At 37.2% G+C, this 22729-nt stretch overlaps 1 protein-coding gene across 2 annotated transcripts in view; it reads left to right on the top strand.

Annotated features, from left to right (window-relative positions):
* The window catches only part of LOC150088199 (2-oxoglutarate dehydrogenase complex component E1-like), a 497346-nt gene that overhangs the window by 335995 nt on the left and 138622 nt on the right, over window positions 1–22729 (top strand). For both annotated transcript variants that reach the window (XM_090370615.1, XM_090370616.1), the window contains exon 16: window positions 19794–19972. In XM_090370615.1, the coding sequence (XP_090226741.1) occupies window positions 19794–19972 (179 nt within the window). The remainder of the gene's footprint in view (window positions 1–19793; window positions 19973–22729) is intronic.

The raw sequence follows: 22729 nt of genomic DNA, 5'->3' as shown, positions 1-22729 counted from the left end.
AAAGCAACACAGCAAACTTTATCCTTTTCTAAATTATAAGGAAAATATATATATATATATATATATATATATATATATATATATATATATATATATATATACTATCATTGAATTATATTAAATAAAGTTAAATTATAATGAAATAAATAAATAAATCCTTAAGTGTTCATTATTGGCAGCGACGTGCAATTCCTCCATATGAAGCTGAAATACATCCAATTTTTTAAAATTAAATAAAATAAAACATAAGCCAGTAGTATGGTAAATATCTTTTGGTGATATTTCACGCATTTTGGAACTGGTACCTTTCAGGGGGGTACCGCTAAATTAATAAATAATTGGCATTATCCTAAATTTTGTATAGTTTTTGTTAATTGGATTTAAAGATCGAAATTATATAAGGGCTTCTGGGCTACTAATTATATCTATTCCTTTTTTCGTTCGATTGTTTATTTGGGTTATTTTATGTTAATTTTCGCTCTACAGTTTTTACCATACTACTGGCTTATGTTTTATTTTATTTAATTTTAAAAAATTGGATATATATATATATATATATATATATGAGTTATATATTTATATTAGTGATAAAAAAGAAAGTTAAAACGACAGTAACTATAACTAATATTTTTGGGTCAATGCAGTTGCAAGCAATCATGCAATACACCCATAATGTCTATAAAATATTAAGGATAATAGAAAATAATAGAAAAAGTAAATTAATTAAATAATAATACTATCAGGGACTTAAGAAAATGCAAAAAAAAAAAAAAAAATTTATCGCTTTTTACCGACAATCTAGATGACTTCAACTGGGGCCAACCATCCAGACTTAAGGCAAAAAACGACAAGAGGTTCTCTGTTTCTGTAATGATCAATATATGCTAAGTAATTTAAATCTAAACCAATATAGGCCAAATATAAATCAAATGTAAATAAAAAGTTAAGAAATTTTAGAAATATTAGAATCAAAAGTAAGAAATATAAGTAAAATATAAATGTAAGCATATATTAATCATTGTTGACCCGACAGAGAACATAATTTAATGATTAAAATAAGATTAAATATATAATACACACTACATATTTACCGTATCTAGGACATAATGTAATAGTCATCAAAATAATGTGGTGCCCCCTATGTGATGGATACGGTATTTAATTATTTATTTATATTTATTTTTACTGTATCCATCACATAGGGGGCACCACATATTATTTTGATGACTATTACATTATGTCCTAGATACGGTAAATATGTAGTGTGTATTATATATTTAATCTTATTTTAATCATTAAATTACGTTCTCTGTTGGGTCAACGATGATTAATATATGCTTACATTTATATTTTACTTATATTTCTTACTTTTGATTCTAATATTTCTAAAATTTCTTAACTTTTTATTTACATTTGGTTTATATTTGGTTTAGATTTAAATTACTTAGCATATATTGATCATTACAGAAACAGAGAACCTCTTGTTTTTTGTCTTCAGTCTGGGTGGTTGGCCCCAGTTGAAGTCATCTAGATTGTTGGTAAAAAGCAATATATATATATATTTTTTTGTGTTTTCTTAAGTCCCTGATAGTATTATTATTTGATTGATTTACTTTTTCTATTGTTTTCTATTATCCTTAATTCCGGTTAATCGGTGCAGCCACTTATTTGGGGCAAATTATGAAGAACAGAAACAAAACAAATATTTAGCCTGAATTTGTTCCGCTTATTTGGGCCAACTCACTGCTTAATTGGGGCAATGAAGGTCTTGATTGAACAATAAACTATATTTAGATGGCGCACACAAACATCTAAATATAGTTTATTGAACAATAAACTAATTTAGATGGTTCGTAACAAAGAGATCATGCGGGCAGAAGCCGAATCAGTTATTGCGAAGTCGTGCTGTACAGTGGTTGTTTTACGTTTGTTCTGTGTCATGGTAATCGGATTCTGAAGAAATTTTGCTTGCAGTTGTTTACGATCATACTAGGTACATATGTATACATCTTGTGGGTTAGAATAGATTAAAAACTGTACCAAACAGTGCACTGATTTTGGTTTCCCCCCTCCCCTTTTTTTTTCAGTACATTTAAGACTCCTGTCAAGATGCCACGTAAATTTTTGTCGCTTTCAGAAAAAATTGCTATTCTTGACAAGATAAAAAGTCAACTTCCTAACATCAGTCGTCAGCTAGCGGAGATAATAAAGGTTCCAAAATCTACAATTTCATGACTGCTACAGCAACAAGAAAAACTTAGAGAGGAGTGGACATTGCGCGTGGATTTAAAGAAAACATCCCGTAAGTGAAAGAGGGAAGGCAAAGATCCAGACGTTGATGATGCTTTGAATCAATGGTTTTCCACTATATCTAAATGAGGAGTGCATGTAAGTGACCCTATGCTAAAAACCAAGTCAGAAGAGTTGGCCAAAAAGCTAGGTCACGTAAATTTCAAAGCGATGGATGGTTGGTTGTCTTGATGGAAGTGTAGACATGAGATTAGTTACAAAAAAGTACATGGCGAGAAGGACGGTGATGATGCTACGAGTGCTGAGCAATGAAAATCTGAAAAACTTCCAGAGTTGCTTAAAATTTTTTAGTGGGGATGACATTTACAACGCTGTGAAATAGGTCTGTATTATCGTTCTACGCCAGATGGTTCCCTCAGCTATCAACACATAACACAACACTGTCCGGTTCAAAGAAACCAATGGATCGTGTAACAGTGTTGTGCTGCTCAAACATGTTAGGAAATGATACTCAAACTTTTGGTTATTGGTAAAAGTGCCAAACCTCGTTGTTTCAAGGGGCTTACAATAGGCAGTTTGCCAGTTTCGTATTATGCCAATAAGAAGGCGTGGATGACCACATATATTTTTACGCAACGGCTAATGAACTGGGACACGGAACTGCAATGGAAGTCCAGAAAAATTCTGTTGATATTGGACAACTGCACCGCACACTCTAATGTAGCTGGTTTAAAAAATATTGAGCTGGAATTTTTACCCCCTAACACCACATCCCTGATACAGCCTATGGACGCGGGAATTATAAAAAAATTTGAAGACCTATCATCTCGGAAAGCTGGTTAATCACATTCTTGAAGCAATTGAGGAAAATCTGCTGACATCATCTTTGAAATCAATAGAGGTTAGTGCACAAGTTTCAATGTTAAAAGCTGTACAATTTATCGGCGATAGCTGGCGAGGAATAAGCAGCAAAACAATTCGGAATTGTTTTGCTAAATGTGGTTTCACGACTAATTGTGATTCAGACGCAATAAGCTGTACAGAAAATGAAATGGCTTTGGAACTGCAACAGGTCCAAAATTGTGAAGAATTTTTAACGATTGATGATAACCTTCAATGCCACGATGAAAATGAAGATTATGAGGAAACGATTATTGAACAAATTGCGGCAAAACACTCAGAGACAACAAAAGACCAAGAAAATTATGACGATGATATACCTAAGCGAGTGACCAACCAGGATGCCAGGAAATGTATCACTGAATTGAGATGTTATTTCATGCAAGAAGCCAATGAAGGCAGTCCTTTATCAGCATTAGATACCTGCGCCGACTTTGTTCAATTGCAGTCCATAATGAGAATACGTCAGGGTACACTTCATAATTTTTTTCAAAGAAAGAACCCTTAAGTAATGTGTAACCTTTGTTTGACACGGACATTATTCTGTACTGTATCTTCATTTTACATATGTACAGTCAGTCCTCGTATAACACGTGTTACACTACATGAATTCGATTATACATGATTTATAAATAGGGGAACGATATCGTATATAACACGAACCGAATTTGCTTATGCACGCACGATTCGCCTTTGTGTTTACAGGAAATGGCAGTCGGACACATAATCACCCCAACTGAATGCAACACGATAGGAATGAAGAGAAGATTCTGAGAATGTATATGTTTTTTATATCAGTGAAGGGAAACACATTTCACCATAATAATGTAAGATTCCAGCTATTGGTATTATCGCAATTGCAATTAGATCGAGTTAACTACCAGTTTATAACAGATTCCACTAGCAGGAACACAACTGGAAATTGTTTTTATTGTTTTATGGTAGTAACGCCCAGAAATGTGCTTTAGCAGAATGTGAGCTAGTGAGGTGTTAATAGAGTTGTCTCTGCCTTTACGGTGTTGTTTATTCAGTTGCTAGACGTGCACAGCTTTGTTTATGTGTATCAAGCTTGCCTCCTCATTTTGTAATTGTGCTATATTCCCTAAAAATAGGTTAAATACTTAAAAGGTGTGAAAAGGAAGCATCCTGGTGAAGACACTACAGATGCAGAGAGAAAAAGAAAAGCAATATTGATAAACAGAGGCGGACTGGGTCAAAAATTCTTATCCGGGAAAATTTGTAACGGCCTCATACTAGCGTTTATGGCCAAAATCACACTGGCCTACGACCCACCGTGGTTTCCCTGGTAAGGCTTATGGGCACTCTGCCTCTGTCAATTGAGAAAAAATAAAATTGTGAAGCGCTTTGAGCGAAATGAAAGACCATGTGATATTGCACATACTACAGAACTACAGAGGTAACAACTTTATGAGGTAACGCCGAGAATTACAAAGAATGCAGAGAAAATAAAAACAACTTTCATAGCAGGAACAACTCAAAGTATAATTAAAATCCATTAGATTAGACACAAAGAATTGGAAGAGATGGAACGGCTGTCATCTGTTTGGATAGAAAATCAAACAAAAAAACAAGTTTGCTTGCAATAGAAGCAAAAGCATTAGCAATATTTTATTACGTAATAGTCATAATAAAATACTTATGTATTTTATTACGATAATTTTATTGTGTTTGGTAATGTTTTGGTTACAAATGTGTGTTCAATCTTGGGTGGGCGGCACCTAACCCTATTTTTCTCATAGGGCCTGTTGTTTATATTGCACGAGGGTTTCTAGGACCACAACTATCGTGCTATATGAGGACTGACTGTACATTATATGTACATACGTACATTTTGTTTGCTTTTAGCTTTAGTTATTTTTAAATAAATGTTTGTACCAATATAACTTAAATACAGTGTGCTTTCTTTAAATACCACATTCCTTTTATTTTATTCATGCCTTTTTGCCTCCATTAGAATATGCTTTTCAGCTCATTAAAATTTCGCTTAATTGAGGCAGCCGCTTAACACATTCGCTGCTGATCACGCACCAGCGCATGATGTCGCTGCAGTATTGAAGAGCCGATCACGCTCAGGTGCGGGATGTGGCATCATTACCCAGTAGCCAATCATGTGCAAGCGTGGGATTCATTAGACTTTTGTATAAAGTTGTCAACTTCAGTTGTCAACTTTGTATAAAGTTGTCAACTTTTGTATAAAGTTGTCAACTTTGTATTTGTTTCGGCGTCAAGTAAAGGGTGTAAACTATATGTAGTTGTATGTGGTGTTGAACATTTTGTTACGTGACGTGCAGAAAAGCCTTGTAATATGAGTTGTGCAGATGACAGTTTAGCAGGCCAGTCACGCCCAAAAAGAAGAAAAGTGCAATATAAAAAATCCCTTACAGATGAAGAAATTGCAAAAATGTTGGAGGATTTATCTGATGTATATCCCAGTGACATCAGTTACGACGATGACGAAGATTTTATCCCTCTAAAGAATGCTTCGGATTCGGAAAGTGTAGATGAAGAAGATATTGTGGAAGAGGCTACACTTCCACTGCAGGATTCCGGTAAGTTGGAAAACATCATGTGGGAAAATGACATAACATCGATGAAACAGTTTCGTTTCACAAAATCCAAGTCTTTGCTGCAACCTGTGCCAGGTGATAATCCTATAGATTACTTTCATCATTTATTGACCGACAATATCTTGGATGAAATAATTACACAAACAAATGTTTATGCTCGTGAAATACTTCTTCCCCGAGAAAATAAAGAACATTCTCGAATAAATGCATGGAAGGACACCACTAGAGTTGAAATGCTGGTATTTTTAGGATTAATTTTACATATGGGAACCATTCGCCTGAACCTCATACAAGATTATTGGAAAACAGATAAGCTGTTCGGATTACATGGGTTCGCAGATAACATGAGCAGGAATCGTTTCTTATTATTACTGCCGGCCTTGCATTTTGCAAAAAATCCAGAAAAGAAAGAGGTATGTCCATGGGATCTATATAAAATTCAAAAAATGGTGAATCTGTTCAATGCACAAATATCGGAAATATATTATCCAGGACGTGAGATTAGCTTAGATGAGTCTATGATATTGTGGCATGGAAGGCTTGTTTTTCAACAGTACATTCAAAACAAACTCCATAAGTACGGCATCAAGTTATATATGATCACAATGCCTACTGGCATGGTTATCAAATTTCAAGTATATACCGGTATGTTGGATGATTCTGGTGGAAAAGGACATGCACAAAAAGTTGTCATGAACTTACTTGACCGGATGTTAGATGTTGGGCATAGCATATTTATGGACAATTATTACAATAGCTATGAACTCGCTAAGTGTCTCGCTGACAGACAAACCCATTGTACTGGGACAATCAGAAGTAATAGGAAAACATTTCCGAAAGAGGTTCAAGAAAAAAAGCTGAAGAAAGGGGAAACTTTATCAAGGTGTGCCTGCGGTTTAATGATTGCTAAGTGGAAGGACAGAAGAGATGTCAGTTACATATCTACAGAATACCAAAATGATATGGTGGAAAAGCAGAACAAACGAGGCAAACTGAAATCAAAACCATTGCCTATAATTGAGTATAATAGGTTTATGTCAGGCATTGACAAGCAAGATCAAATGCTTGCCTATTATCCTTGCGAAAGGAAAACCATTAGGTGGCCTACAAAAATATTTATGCATATTTTGCAACTAATAATGATCAATGCACACCATATCTATAATAAATATGCACATAACAAGGTGCAACTTTATGACTTCCATTTATCAGTGATCAGATCTTTATTGAAACAGCCATCTGATCTCCCTCATACTGTGCATGATGTACCTGAACTGGAACATGTGCTCAAACCACGGGAAGAAAGAAAAGGTGGAAAGACATTGAGGAAGCAATGCAAACATTGCTATTCCGAAGGGAAACGTAAGGATACAATCTATATCTGCAGTGGTTGTGAAGGATCACCCGGCTATTGCTTAGATTGTGCGAACATTATACATAAGTAACATTCTTACACATAGTATTTGTAATCTGTATTGGTTCGGAATGAAATAAAACGTATTTCTTAATGTTACCATGTTTTTTGTTTTATTATTTACATACTATATTATTATGTTTTTGTGCCACGTGCCAGCGCGTGATGCGGCATTTAAAGCCAAATTTGACCTCCAGTGCCTATCAAGCGCTGGTGCGTGAATCTCAAAATCTTTTGGAAACTGCTTATACGACACTTGAATATTGATATGGTATACCTAACAATCCCTTATTACCAATTTTCAAGCTTTTTCGTTATGGAAACACAGTCGGCTTCTGGCTGGCAACAGTCTCCTCCTTCTGTGCCGCGCTATTGACGATTGCATGCTGACTCATGACCGGCAGCAAACGTGTTAATTGGGCCAAAGTGATCTGTCCCGATATGTCCCAATTAACCGGAATTGACTGTATATATATATATATATATATATATATATATTTCAAGGATATTCATTCCCGAAAACATCATACTGTTTATCTCAGTGATTTTCAACCTTTTTTTAATAACGGCACCCCTAAGTAATTTATTTTGTTTTGCGGCACCCCTTCTGCCTGTTAGATCTGATTTTTTTTTTTTCTCTCTCTCTCTCTCTCTCTCTCTCTGTGCATGTGATAAAAAATATATATGTTATATGATAGTTATTACAATAATATAATTATAAAAATTACATTTTTCATAATACAAATTATATATATACAGTATATAATTTTATTCTTTATATAGAGGTACCCAGTAAACATCAATTATAGATCACCACAGAATTAAAAAGATACTGTACACCTTTTTATAATGAAATAAACATAGTTATTTTAAAAAAATAATTTTAAGTAACTTAAACCCAAATTACATTAGCATTAGTAGAGGCACACACGATGTAAGAAAGCAAGCTTATGCAGCATCAGCCAAAAAAAAAAGCTCCGATTTCGCCCCTTCATTCGTTCCAAATACCTGTCCAGCTCAGCCTTAAATTTATTTAGGCTATCAACTTCCACAACAAAAGATGGAAGTCTGTTCCACCAATCAATTACCCGCTGGCTAAAGGCAAACTTTTGCACATCCTGCAACTGTCTTTTTTCAATTTGAATTTATGCCCTTTCAGGTGATTATTCTGAGCAAGAGGAAGAATCCCATCAGCATTGAGCATGCTCAAACCATTCAAGGCTTTATACACCTCAGTCAGATCACCTCACAGGTGCCTAGTCTCCAAACACTCAATATTTAGATTCTTATTTTCCGAATGTAAAATTTTTAAGGGTAAATATCAATTTGTCTTGTGTTCCCATTATTTTAGCCCTGTATGGTCTGACCCAAGATCGAATCCTATACTCCAGAGCAAGAGCTATATTCAACAGACTCAAGGCATCAGCATTAAAGAGATACACTGATGCTACCTTGTCTAAAGGAAAAGTGCCATACTCATCAAGACACAGTCGCATTAATTCAAATCTTGATCTAGATAACTGGATGGACTACATTTCAAGATTCAATACCAATTCCGCCTCTGCTGAAATTCCTCTCCAAAACTCCCAATTTGCTCCTACTGATGACCTTTCCATAATTTCCATCACAAGACAGCAACTGATATATGCTATTAACTCCCTGCGACCATCTAGTACCGCAGGCCGTGATAAGATACCTCATTTCATAATTAAATGCCTTAGCCCCTATATTCTAGATGCATTACTCTCAATCTACAACTCTATTCTTTCCACACGAGTTTTCCCTGCTCAGTGGAATGAATACTCTGTGAGGCCACTGCCTAAGGTCAAAGCACCAACAAGCCTAAAAGATTTCAGACCAATCTCAACTTCTTCCACCCTCCTCAAACTTCTAGAAAAGGCACTCCTTCCGGCATTAAACAAACAGTTGATGCCACAGAAGCCGAAACAGTTCCATTTCGCAGTTGAAAATAGATCCACCATAACAAACCTCATGGCCGCACAGACATCAATTCTTCAAGCCTTCGAAACTAAATCTGAATTAGCTATAGTATACGCTGACATTGAAGCTGCTTTTGACAGCCTAGACGTCACAGCCCTTCTCAGACTCCTGCAATTCTTCTTCAGGATTAATGGAGACCTACTAGCTTTCCTCACCGCCTTATTGAAGAATAGAAGTGTCCACCTCACTTTGAAGAAAACCCACTTTACAAGAAAAATTAATGCAGGAGTCCCTCAAGGTGGTGTCCTGTCTGGCCTTCTCTTCTCAGCGATTCTGATTCCTTTCATGAGTCATCGTGATGATGCTCTAATATATGCCGACGATATAAAGTTTCTTACCTTAATCCCACCATCTGCAAACCCAATGGAAATTACGTCTTCCATCACAGAGAACTTAACCACTCTTTCAACTTACTTGAAGATGTTTGGATTAAACCTTAACCCGTCAAAATCTGCAATAATGACTTACTCATTGAAACAGCAACCAACAATAATTCAACCTTCAGTTTTAGGTACTCTAATTCCAGTGGTTACCTGCCATAAAGATCTCGGGGTATATTTTGATCCGAAGCTGAAATTTAATGATCACACAGAATACCTCCGGAAGCGTTTTAACACCCTACGCTGGAAAGCGAAACAACACTTACTTCATTCCAACGATGCCGCAACCACTACCAGATATCTTCAAGCCACTGTTTATCCGGCTATTTTATATGCTGCTGAAATTTGGGCATCTGCGTCGCCTTCACTTCAAAAACTGGTGTTCTCGTGTGAATACTGGACCCTGAAATGGGCCACAAATAAGCATCGCCGACCCCCTCAATTGAGAACAACTGACATTGCTGAGCAGCTAAATGTACCCAGGATCCCGAGGTTAATTGACAGCAGGCGTTTAATGACTTCAGTAAAAATGTACACAGGAGTAATAAACGCCCCAAACATCTGGGATTTCTGTCAGTGGCACAATCCTACGCCATCCTTGAGGTCAGAGCCCACACTAATCCTCAAATACAACCGGTTGAAACTGTGTAGTCGGTTCCTACCTGCCCAGGCACTCCCCAAAATTCAGGCACTGCTCCATCTTGGAGTCGACCTTCAGAAATTAGCTACCGACTACAAATACCGTCACATGCTCCTCGAGTGGATTCCATCTGTGGAACTGGGATAATTTCCTCCATATGATGTTTAGTTTTTTCATTATTATAATTTACATGTTTGTAACTCATAATTTACATGTTTGTAACTCTTAATTTCCATGTAACGGTAATTTTTTCCTTTTTGCCAATTAATTTCATTTATAATTTCATTTATAATGTAAAACTCCTGGCCATGTCGCCGTGTTGAGTATTATTGTCTCTAGTACATGTCCTGTACTTATTAGCAATAAAGAATTTATTTATTTATTTATTTAATGTGATCCTGAAATGTGTAATAATTTTGTAATAAGTTTAGGAATTAGGTCAGGAACACCTACTAAACAAACTTCTTATTATCCTCATGATAAAAGAGTGGTTAATTTGAAAATTAATCCATGGATAATCACAATATAATGTCATTTCCAAATTATATTAGGTTTAAGTTTGCTTAGAAGTACACCAAAGATGATTTAGACTAAACTGAGGATGGGCTACTTCTTTCCCATTGAAAATAGAAGCTAGTTAATGTACACAGTGTGTTTTATTTTAGGTGCATTAGCAAGTAGAATAATTCATGATTTATTAAAAAAAAAAAAAAAAAATGTAATAGGAATATAAAAAGCAACAACTTTTATTATACAATCCAAAAACATTTTTTGGTTTTGAGCATCTGCTGTATTCCCGTTGAATTTTCCAATCAGCACATAACAAAAAAATATAATTTCAGTGCTTCAGCTGCAATATACAGTATATGGATAGCCTGTGTGATATGTATATATATAAAAAAAAAAAAGAAATAATTGCTGGATTTCTATTGATCCAAGTTTAGTGAAATTTGAGAGGACTCTTTAAATCATTCCAAATGAGCCAAATATAAAATTTCAGTGGAATCCATCCACTGAGAGTTGAGTTATTACATGTAGATAATAATTGTGAAATTAGTATTGGTCCAATTTTATTGATTATTCTATATGAGACATATAGAATAATCAATAAAAGTTGGGATATCAGAGACTTGTTGTCACACAGACATAAGCAGTTCAGAATTGGAATTTGGGGAGTAAAATGTGTAATGTGTACAGGAAGGGAGGAGGGGTTATGCTGCTAGTTAAGAAACACAAAATCTAAGGAAATGCATCCAATTGATGTTGGTGGACAATGCATTGCAGGATCATCTAGGCAAGACTGCAGTAATAATTCAGACACAGCATGGGTTTGTTAAGGGTAAGTGTTGTCTGACCTCTTTGATTGGATATTATGATGTGATCACAAAGGAACTGGATGCAAAAAATAATTTTGATATCATATACTTGGATTTCAGGAAAGCTTTTGAGGCTGTTGCACATGAAAGACTGCTGTACGGCAAGTTGCTGCTATGGATAAAGGGATGGTCCGAGTGGGAGAAGACAGAGAGTGGTAATCAGTGGACACAGTTCTTTGTGGACTAATGTTATTAGTAGAGTCCCCCAGGATTCTGTGTTGGGCAAATTGTTGTTTTGTGTCACTGATACAAAACAACAATGATAATGTTGTTTTTTGTATCAATGTTAATTCTGTATTGATTGTTAAGGTATGAGGGGGTATCAGAAAATTCATACCCTGACCTAAATAAAACATCAGTAGGAAGATGCCATATTTCATGTAAGTTGTCTACATATTCAATAACTAACATGTGAAATTTAATTTCTGTAGGTCAGGGGTCGGCAACCTTTTTGAATGAAGAGCCATTTTTGATCTAATTAAAAAAGAGAGAATCCGAAGAGCTGTACTTCAGCTCAAGCTTGGGGGGGGGGGGGGATTTTTAAGAATTGGAATAGTGTGAAGTTGTTTTATTAAAAAAAAATACGTATTTTGAAATATTATTTATTAATAATATTTCTAATTAATGTGACTTTTGCTGCTGAACTTCTTGAGCAAGTTTCTCAATGTCAAGGAAGTATGCTGTAATTTTCATCTTTAAACACACTGAGAGACTTGCATTGTTCAGACGGTTTCTTGACTATATTTTTAATATAGTTTATGTCTGAAAATATTTGCCCGCAGAAATTCGTCGAACCAAAAACTGAGAGAAGTCCAAATGCAGATATTTTCCAATTTTTATACTTGTCTGGTAAGCTACTCCATGCATCGAGCACAATTTGGTCTTGCTTTTTCAACTCATCTATTGCCGTCCATTTTTGTAAAATTGCAAGGGCAGCCTTTTACCTCTCCAAATCCTCAATTTCATTTTTAAGGCATTTTAGTCTTGCACTCTACATGTTCTTGATTTTTAAGTCCTCTAACTCCATTTCAAACTTTTCTTCATGTGGGCTAAAAGTTAGAGCCACAGGTTGCTGACCCCTGCTGTAGGTGATCATACACCAGAGGTGGAGCCCGGAAAATGAGGAAGGATGCTATGGTTGACAAATTGGAGTATCGAGCAGTGATCAAGTTCCTGCATTTGCAGTGCAAGAATGCTCAGGAAGTTGACGAAGAAATGAAAGATGTGTATAGGCAGAATTGTCCATCCTATGATACTGTAAAAAAGTGGCAACAGTACTTCCAGCACAGTCGTACAGGTGTCTTTGACGAGCCAAGAGAAGGAAGGCCATCAACGTCCACAGACAGTGAGAGGGTTGCAAAGGTTGAGCAGCTGGTGCTGAGTGACAGACATGTGACAATTCATTTCATTGCAAACTCAGTGGGAATAGCTATGGCTCTGCCCACAGTATTTTACATGACCATTTGCACTTCTAATGTCTCCGCACAATGGGTTCCAAAATTGCTGACGCCTTTTCAGAAGCTATGTCGAATGCAGTGTTTTCGCCAGCTGTTCGATTTGTGTAATGCAGATGTTGAGAACTTTTTTGATCGGTTGGTGATGAATGCTGGGTGTACCAGTATGATCCGTAGACTAAAGACATGTCAGAGCAGTGGGAGCACACATCCTCCCCACCTCCCAAAAAGGCAAAGACCACTCCATCTACAAAGAAGGTGATGTTGTCCATGTTTTGGGACAGAAAGAGGGTTATCCTGATAGATTACCTACCTCGTGGTTCCATGCTAACCACAGAATACTAATGAAATCTTGAAAAGGTTATGCGATGCTTTGATGGTGAAAAGGAATGTTAACCAGAGGTGTCAGTCTTCTGTCAGACAACACACTGGCTCACACAGCCGTTGCCACCACCACCACCAACTTTGTTGCCAGTGTGGCTTCAAACTACTATAGCATCTGCCCTATTCTCCTGACATTGCACAGTCACACTTCTTGTTTTAAGAAATGAAGAATTTCTTAATGATTAGAGGCTACTAGAGACGGTCGTTTTCAAAGCCGCTAAGTGGATTTTTCTTATTTATTGATTTGAAATTATTGTTTTTCTAAAACTTTTGATTTAAATTTAGTAGTATAACATTATTTTGTGATTTTCTGATTAATTTGGTGTATTTATTCTTTACTCGGCCTTGTAATTGCATAAAAGTATCGGTAAAGGTTTCCACGTGTTTCAACTCCGCTAACCGTTCGTAATTTTCCCGCCTTTGTGATACGATATACCGTACTAGATAGCGTTAGTTGAACTTCGTTAGCAGTTAAATTGTACGTTTAAATAAATACAACGACTTAGATTACAAACGTAATATAATTAATTTTATTTAACATAATTAATTATACATATAACCACTTAGGTTACGTAACATAAATAATTAGTAAAAACAAATAATTAATACATAACTTGATACGAAAGTTATATAAAGGGATTTCGCAGATAACACTCGTTACTGAAACGTAAATATTTCGTAGATAACACACGTTACTGAAACGTAAATATTCCGTAGATAACACTCGTTACTGAAACATAAATATAGCGTTATAACTGTGTTTGGATACAAGTTTAGGATTTAATTTTGTACAGAAATTGAAATTTTATTGAAAGTAAATCTAAATCATGACTCAAACCAGAGCAGCAAAGCAAAGGGCTCAAGCTAATGGGAATGCTGTGGCCCAGGGGAGAACTGAGGGGGGGCAGTTGTCCTCTGAATCACAGCCTTGTAAGATGCACTATTTGCTTGATGTTTGCGGAGCAGTCAAGTATGGGACATGATACTGCCATGGGGGATGTCTTTGTGTGTGTGCGATGCAAGGAGTGTAAGGAGATAAGGCGACAACTCAGCGTTGTTATGGGCCTATATGAGAGCTTGAAGGATAGGGTGGATGCCCTCGAAGGATTACAAGTGAGGGGCCCATCAAGCTCTCAGCTGCCCACACCAATGCCAGAGCTTGCACTTGGTCATCGCGGAACACAGCGGCAACCCCCAAGGCAGAATGCGCTGGTCCCAAAGGAACTAGTAGTTGTTGGTGACTCTATTGTCAGGGAAACGGGAAACATGCTTTGTAAAAAGGATAGGTGGAATAGGACCAGGGTATGTCTGCCAGGGGCAAAAGTTGATGACGTTGTAGAGCGGATATCATCTTTTAAGGGCACAAAAGGTGATATAGTTGTACACGTTGGCACTAATGACATTAAGAGTAGGAGACCGGCGGAATTACTTGACAAGTACAGGTCACTGATGAAAAAAAGCCGTGAATTAGGGTTGAAATTGAAAGTGTCTGCAATTCTGCCCAGACACGATAGGAGGGAGTATATGATGAGAACCCTGTCAATCAATTCGGCCCTGGAAAGATTGTGCAGGGCTCAAGGGGTAGAATTTTTTTCAGCCTGGTCTGTACTTGTTAACAGGAGAGACTGCTTCTACAGGGATGGGATACACTTAAATAGAAAGGGTGCAAGAATGTTTGCTGATGCTATCGAGGCAATGTTAGGTGGGTCGGAAAACTGCTAGATTGGGGGGATACAAGGACTAATAGATTAACAGTAGCCACTGGCAGAGGTGAAAGTGATTCTTGCACTGCTTCTATTGGAATGAGCCGCAGCCTGGAAAATAAGATGCAGGATATTTCAGAGACTGCTGGAAATCATTGGGGTACAAGTAAACACATGGGTTGTGTTAGGGTAGCTAAGAAAAAGAACAGGTGCATGTATACTTGTGTGTACACCAATGCTAGGAGTTTAGTAAATAAATTTGATGAATTTGAGGTATTGCTCAAAACATCAAAGGCAGATATTGTGGGGATTTCAGAGACGTGGTGTCACACAGATATAAGAAATGCAGAACTGGAATTTGGGGAGTACAATGTCTACAGAAAGGATAGACAGGATAGGAAGGGAGGAGGGGTTATGCTATTAGTTAAAAAACACATAAAATCCAAGGAAGTGAAGCCAGTCGACATCGCTGGACAGTGCAGTGTCGAGTCAGTTTGGTGTGACATAAGCATTGGGAGATCAAAATTGAGAGTAGGAGAGTGCTATAGGCCTAATGACTCTGATGAGTATAATAAGAAACTGTTCGGAGAAATAGAGTGGGCCAGTAAATCAGAGAGTCTTATAATGGGGGATTTTAATTTCCCAGATATTGACTGGAATTTGGGGGCTGGTCACTCACACAGTAGCAAGGCTTTTGTGGATTTATTGGATGATTGTTTTCTACATCAGCATGTTCGGGAGGCAACTAGAGGGAGTAATACTCTTGATTTGATTATCAGTAGTGATTCTTCATGCATTAAGAATCTGCAGATAAATGAACCACTTGGTGGCAGTGATCACAGTGTGCTGAAGTGGGAGTTACTCAAAGAGGTAACTACCATTAGGGGTAAAGGGAAGGGGTATTGCTTTCGTAAAGGCGACTACAATGGACTGAGACAGTATTTAAATTCTATACAGTGGGATCAACTGATGATATTGCCAACAGCAAATTCAAAATGGGAAGCATTCAAAGAACTTATCGTGGAAGCTACTAGGCTTTACATACCAACTAAGAAATATTGTTCAAGGTTTAGGCCTAAATGGTTGTCAGATGAACTAATGAGGCATATGGCAGAGAAGAAAAATGCATGGGATACATACAAATTAACACGTGACACGGACGCCTATGATAGATACAAGTTGATCTGTAACCAAGTTACAAAGGAGGTTAGGCAGGCGAAGGCAGATTACGAGAGATCCTTGGCAAGGGATGCGAAGAAAAACAGCAAAAAGTTCTTTACTTATGTAAACTCTAGAAGGAAGGGGATGAATCAGATTGGTCCACTTGAGATCGATGGGTCAACTGTTGATGACCCTGCTCGGGTAGCTAACAAACTAAATGAATATTTTGCATCGACATTCACACATGAGGAGTTATTCAGCGAGGGGAATGCCAGAGGTGTATTCAACTCTAGCAGTAAGCTAGAGAATCTTGTAATAACTGAGAGCAAAGTGGAGGAGAAATTGTTGAAGATAAACACAAGAAAGGCACCTGGGGTGGATGGGATCTATCCAGTTATATTAAAGGAGGCAGCAAAGGAGGTAAGCAAACCCTTAGCCATAATTATGAGAGCTTCCTTGGACTCAGGGGAGGTACCCATTGACTGGAGATGTGCAAATGTGACCCCAATTCACAAAGGGGGATCAAAGGCTGACACAAGTAATTATAGACCTGTGAGTTTAACTTCTGTTCCCGGAAAATTAATGGAGGCACTGGTGAAAGAAGCACTGCAGGATCATCTAGACAAGACTTCAGTTATAGCTAGGACACAGCATGGTTTTGTTAAGGGGAAGTCTTGCCTGACCAATTTGATTGGATACTATGATGCAGTCACAAAAGAACTGGATGCAGGGAATAACTTTGATATTATATACTTGGATCTTAGAAAGGCTTTTGATACTGTTGCACATGGAAGACTGCTGCACAAATTGGAGCAGTGTGGCATTGGAGGCAAGTTGCTGCTATGGATAAAGGGGTGGTTGAGGGGGAGAAGACAGAGAGTGGTAATCAATGGACACTGCTCATCGTGGACTAATGTTATTAGTGGAGTCCCTCAGGGTTCAGTATTGGGGCCTTTATTGTTTTCTGTATTTATAAATGATATTGATGATGGTATATCAGGCTTAATGTCCAAGTTTGCAGACGATACGAAGGTTGGCAGGGTTGTCAAGGACACTACTGACACTATGCTGCTGCAACAGGATTTGGAAAGGTTGAGCAGATGGGCTTCGAGGTGGCAAATGAAGTTTAACATTGACAAATGTAAAGTACTACATATGGGAAACAGCAACCCCAGAGCAACGTATCAACTCTGTGGTACTACACTGACAGTGGTAGAGAATGAAAGGGACCTGGGGGTGGTGGTGCAGGCAGATATGAAGTTCTCTGAGCAGTGCAGACGAGCTGCAAGGGTAGCTCATGGTGTATTGTCAATGATATATAGGAATTTTTCTAGCAGGGATAAGGAGGTGATTATTCCCTTGTATAAGGCAATGGTCAGGCCACACCTAGAGTACTGTATACAGGCCTGGAGGCCTCATTTCAGGAAGGATGTAGAGCTGCTGGAACGAGTACAGAGAAGGGCAACTAGATTGGTGAATGGGACAAAGGGGTTCTCTTACGAAGAAAGGCTTAAGTTTTGCAAATTACAGTGTCTGGAAACTAGGCACCAGCGGGGTGATCTGATAGAGGTGTACAAAGCCTTGAATGGTTTGAGCATGCTCAATGCTGATGGGATTCTTCCTCTAGCTCAGAAAAATCACCTGAGAGGGCATAAATTCAAATTGAGGAAAGACAGATGTAGGATAGATGTGCGGAAATTTGCCTTTAGCCAGCGGGTGGTTGGTGGGTGGAACAGACTTCCATCCCTTGTCGTGGAAGTTGATAGCCTAAATAAGTTTAAGGCTCAGCTGGACAGGTATTTCGAACGAACAGAGGGGTGAAGTGGAAGTGGTTATTTTTATTTATTTATGTTACTTTTTTTTTTTTTTTTTTTTTTTTTTTTGGCTGATGCTGCATAAGCTTGCTTTCTTGCATCAAATGCCTCTACTAATGCTAATGCTAAGAAACCATTGCTTGGATGCTGCTCTGCTCTGCTTTGATTTGATTCAGGAAGTCATCAATGAAGTAGAATCGTGGTTTCAGACAAAAAGTGCAGACTTCTATGATCAAGGCATTAAACAACTGATCCATAGATAGGAGAAATGTGTTACTATATATGGAGAGTACATAGATGGATTAAAATTCCTGTGAAGTTTAACCTTTCTAGGGCTATTATTTCTGTTTAAGGATAACAAACATTTTGATATCCCCTTATATATCAGACTTAATGTCCAAGTTTGCAGATGATACAAAGTTTGGCAGGGTTGTTAATGACAGTAATGACACTACACTACTGCAACAGGATATATAAAAGTTGAGTGGATGGGCTGAGAATTGGCAACCGAAGTTTTAAGAATGACAAATCCAAAGTACTATATATGGATAGCTGTAACCCAGAGTAGCAGAGTAACTCAGGATAGCAGAGAAAGAAAAAAACCTGCACAGTCAGATATGAAGTTTTCTGAACAGGCTGCCAGAGCAGTTCATGGAGCCTTATCAATGATATATAGGAATTTTGCTAGCAGGGATAAGGAAGTGATTATCCCTTTGTATAAGGCAGTAGTCAGGCCATATCTTGAGTACTGCATACAGGTCTGTAGGCCTCATTTTAGGAAGGTTGTAGAGTTACTAGAACAAGTACAGAGAAGATCAACAAGATTGGTGAGGGGAACAAAGGTGTGCCCGTTCTTATCAACAAAGGCTTATGTTCAGCAAATTCCAGTGTCTAAAGACTAGGAATCTGCGAGGTAATCTGATTGAGGTGTATAAGGCCTTGAATGGTTTCAGTGGGCTGTGTGCTGATGGGATTCTTTCTCTTGCCCACATTACAAACCTGAGAGGGCATAATTTCAGTTTGAAGACAGTTGTAGGATAGATGTGTGAAATTTTGGCTTTAGCCAGCAGGTTGATTGCTGGAAGAAAATTCCATCTGTCATTGTGGAAGTTGATAGCTTCAGTAAATTCAAGGGAGAACTGGGCAAACTTTTGGAATGAATGGATGGATGAAATGGGAAATATTTATATTTTTTTGTTGTTGTTGTTGGTGTATAAGCTTACTTTCTTGCATCATATGCCTCTACTAATGCTAATTCTAACCTGCCTAAAAATGCAATTAATTAGGTAAATTTAAATTTCACTAAATATTATGTAAAAAGTTCTGTATCACAAATAGCCTAAACTTAAAAATACACCTTACTAAAAATGTAATTGAATCAAAAAGACATACATCTAATTTCTCCATGCTGTTAAAGGCTTCCCCCAAGATAAGTATATGTAACATATACTTATCTTGTGGGAAGTTATATTTTAACGCGGATTATACAGGAAGACCATTATATTTTTTGCTGATCACATTACAAGTCAAGACTTTTGTTTGCATTTCATAGGGAACGTCCTAAATGTTTTTGCCATCATTTTTAAATTACTTTGTATAAAATATAAAAGTTTCTGTTAAACTTAAAGCCAGTGCTTTGGTTAATCATAATGGCTAATATTATTGAGCATTTATCTTTAAAGTAGTTAATTTACTTGCAGTGTCTGCATACATTCTTCCTTTTCCTAGGATTTGAATTGGGATTTTCTCTGACAAATCCAAATGCACTTGTAATGTGGGAAGCCCAGTTTGGAGACTTCATGAATTCTGCCCAATGCATAATAGATCAATTCATAAGCTGTGGTCAAGCAAAATGGGTACGGCAAAGTGGGATTGTTCTTCTCTTGCCTCATGGTATGGAGGGAATGGTGAGGAAATTAATATTAATAAATTTAGAATGAGTTTGATGTTTAAGTATTTCATTTTAAAAAAAATAATTTTTCCCTTTCTTCCAAGGAGAATTTATATCTAAATAACACTACAGAATAAATAAAAGAAATTGTTATTCTAATACTGGTTATTTGTTTGTATAGTTAACAAGTTTAATTAGATGATGTGGTATGTAGAAGTTGCTTGAACTCTTACTTTGTTAAACAAAATTTATATAAATAATAACTTTTCTTAGACCAGTTGTAGACATTCTTTAAGTAACTATAGCTAAGAACACCACTTGGAAGTTTGAAATGCTGATGGTACTGATACTCAGGTCTCATATGTGAGTCAGGTGTGGCAGGTTTTGGTACATCCTCTGCTTGCACTTTTACATTGATATGACTTTGTAGCTCTGGGTGTATATCCTCTATCTGAAAAATCCAAATATCATTAATTCCTAATATACTGAAGGTAGCCATCCAAGGGTGAACCAGTGTAAGCAGAAACAGCCAACCTTCTTTACATTTTGAGAAAACAGCTTAAAATGATTTCTGCAAGCTGGATACCAGATTGTTTGATGGACCTGTTGGTAATGTTTTATAAGGCATCCAGATCCCCCTTGTGAATTACCTTACTTCCTCTGGTTTGGCATTTGACTGAGTGAGTTCCAGCAGTGTGTACTTGGGAGAGTTCTGCAAGGCTGACAGTGAGAAAATGTGCTACCCATGCATCTGTCCATTTTCAGTTTAAATTTCTGTCCTTCTCTCTATCATCTGAGAAAGAGTAAGGTTGCTATCAACACATTTAGTTTGCTTAAAGAATTCAGTTAGGTCATGATACTTCTAGTTTCCAGAAGGAGCAAATTTAAGGACCCCAATCTTTTGAGGTATAAATTTCCTTTTGTCTCCAGTTTATCGTGTTCATCTTTCCTGCAAACAGATCTGTATCATTCTTATAATGAAGTTTTAAACTTATGTGTTGTATTCCACGTGCCACCGTACATAATTGGATAATCACCTCTCTGTCCCTGCTGGAAAAGTTCCTTTATACCACAGATAGAACTACATGAGTATATGAGTTCTTCTGGCAGCCTGGCTGCACTGCTCAGAGAACTTCATGTCAGACTGTATAATTATCTTTTTGTCTTTTATTTATCAACTACCATGAGTGTGATAATACCCAAATGATATGTTCATCTGCAGTTATTGCTACCTTCTCTGTTAATCATCAGTTGCCATTTTTCAGACCAGCTGCCTACTTTTTGTATTTCTTCTTGTGGAATACCTTGATTGATGTCACTAATCACTCTGACTAGCTTTGTATCATTAGAAGATTTAGGCTTCAAACTTGAAATACCTATAACAATATCGTTAATAAATAGTACAAACAGTAAGGGGGCAAAAAAGATTTTTATATTGGGGCCTTTGCTGTTTTCACCTTGTGATATTCAACTTACAATAGTCCGTGAATAACAGTGGCTGTTTGTAGTTACTCCTTGTCTCTATCACCATCCCGCTACTCTAAGTGTGGCATCGCCTCTAATGCCATATTGTTTCAATTTATAAAATGATCATTCATTTGATACTATTACTCTTGTAATAGTATCAAAGGCTTTACTAAAATCTAAATACATGATGTCAATATTCTTTGTAACTACTTCACAGAAGGTAATTAAAATGATCAGGAATGACTTCCCTTTAACAAAGCAATGCTGTGATTGCCTTATCAAATCCAAAAACATACATCTAATTATATTGGGGCCTTTACTGTTTCACATTGTGTTATTCTACTGACATATTCCACAAAGAAAGTATGTAATTATGCACTTGGCCCTTTGATCCACTCTTGAAATTAGGAGGGTCACTTGAGGTTCTGATCTGTAGAGATTTTTCCTGAATCTACAGATGCTCTCAGTATTAAGCTCTCAGTTTTGAATGAATGTTTGATGTCAATGAAAAATATTTATTTAATTTAGCATTAGCATATGATGCAAGAAAGCAAGCTTATGCAGCATCAGCCAAAAAAAAAAAAAAACTCCCAGGTGAACCCTCCGTTCGTTCCAAATACCTGGAAATACCATTCCAAATACACATCTATCTTACATCTGTCTTTCCTCGAATTGAATTTATGCGCTCTCAGGGCATAAATTCAATTCGACAAGAGGAAGCTCAAACCATTCAAGGCTTTATACACCTCTATCAGATCACCTCGCCGATGCCTAGTCTCCAGACACTGTAATTTGCAAAACTTAAGCCTTTCGTCGTAAGAGCAACCCTTTGATCCAGTCACTAATCTTGTTGCCCTTCTCTGTACTCGTTCCAGCAGCTCTACATCCTTTCTTGAAATGAGGCCTCCAGACCTGTATACAGTACTCAAGGTGTGGCCAGACCATTGCCTTATACAAGGGAATAATCACCTCCTTATCCCTGCTAGAAAAATTCCTGTATATCATTGACAAGACACCATGAGCTACTCTTGCAGCCCATCTTCACTGCTCAGAAGACTTCATATCTGCCTGCACAATTACCCCAGGTCCTTTTCATTCTCTGCCACTGTCAGTGTAGTACCAGAGAGTTGATACTTTACTCTGAAGTTACTGTTTCCCATATGTAGTACTTTACATTTGTCAATGTTAAACCTCATTTACCACCTCTCAGCCCATCTGCTCAACCTTTCCAGATCCTGTTGCAGCAGCATACTGTCAGTAGTGTCCTTAACAACCCTGCCAACATTTGTATCGTCTTCAAACTTCG

The sequence above is a fragment of the Mastigoproctus giganteus genome, chromosome 3, assembly GCF_048544385.1.
Source record: "Mastigoproctus giganteus isolate SK-2022 chromosome 3, ASM4854438v1, whole genome shotgun sequence".
Classification (NCBI taxonomy): Eukaryota; Metazoa; Arthropoda; class Arachnida; order Uropygi; family Thelyphonidae; genus Mastigoproctus; species Mastigoproctus giganteus.
Note: the sequence above shows the minus strand (reverse complement) of the source record. Positions and strands in the feature narration are given on the sequence as shown.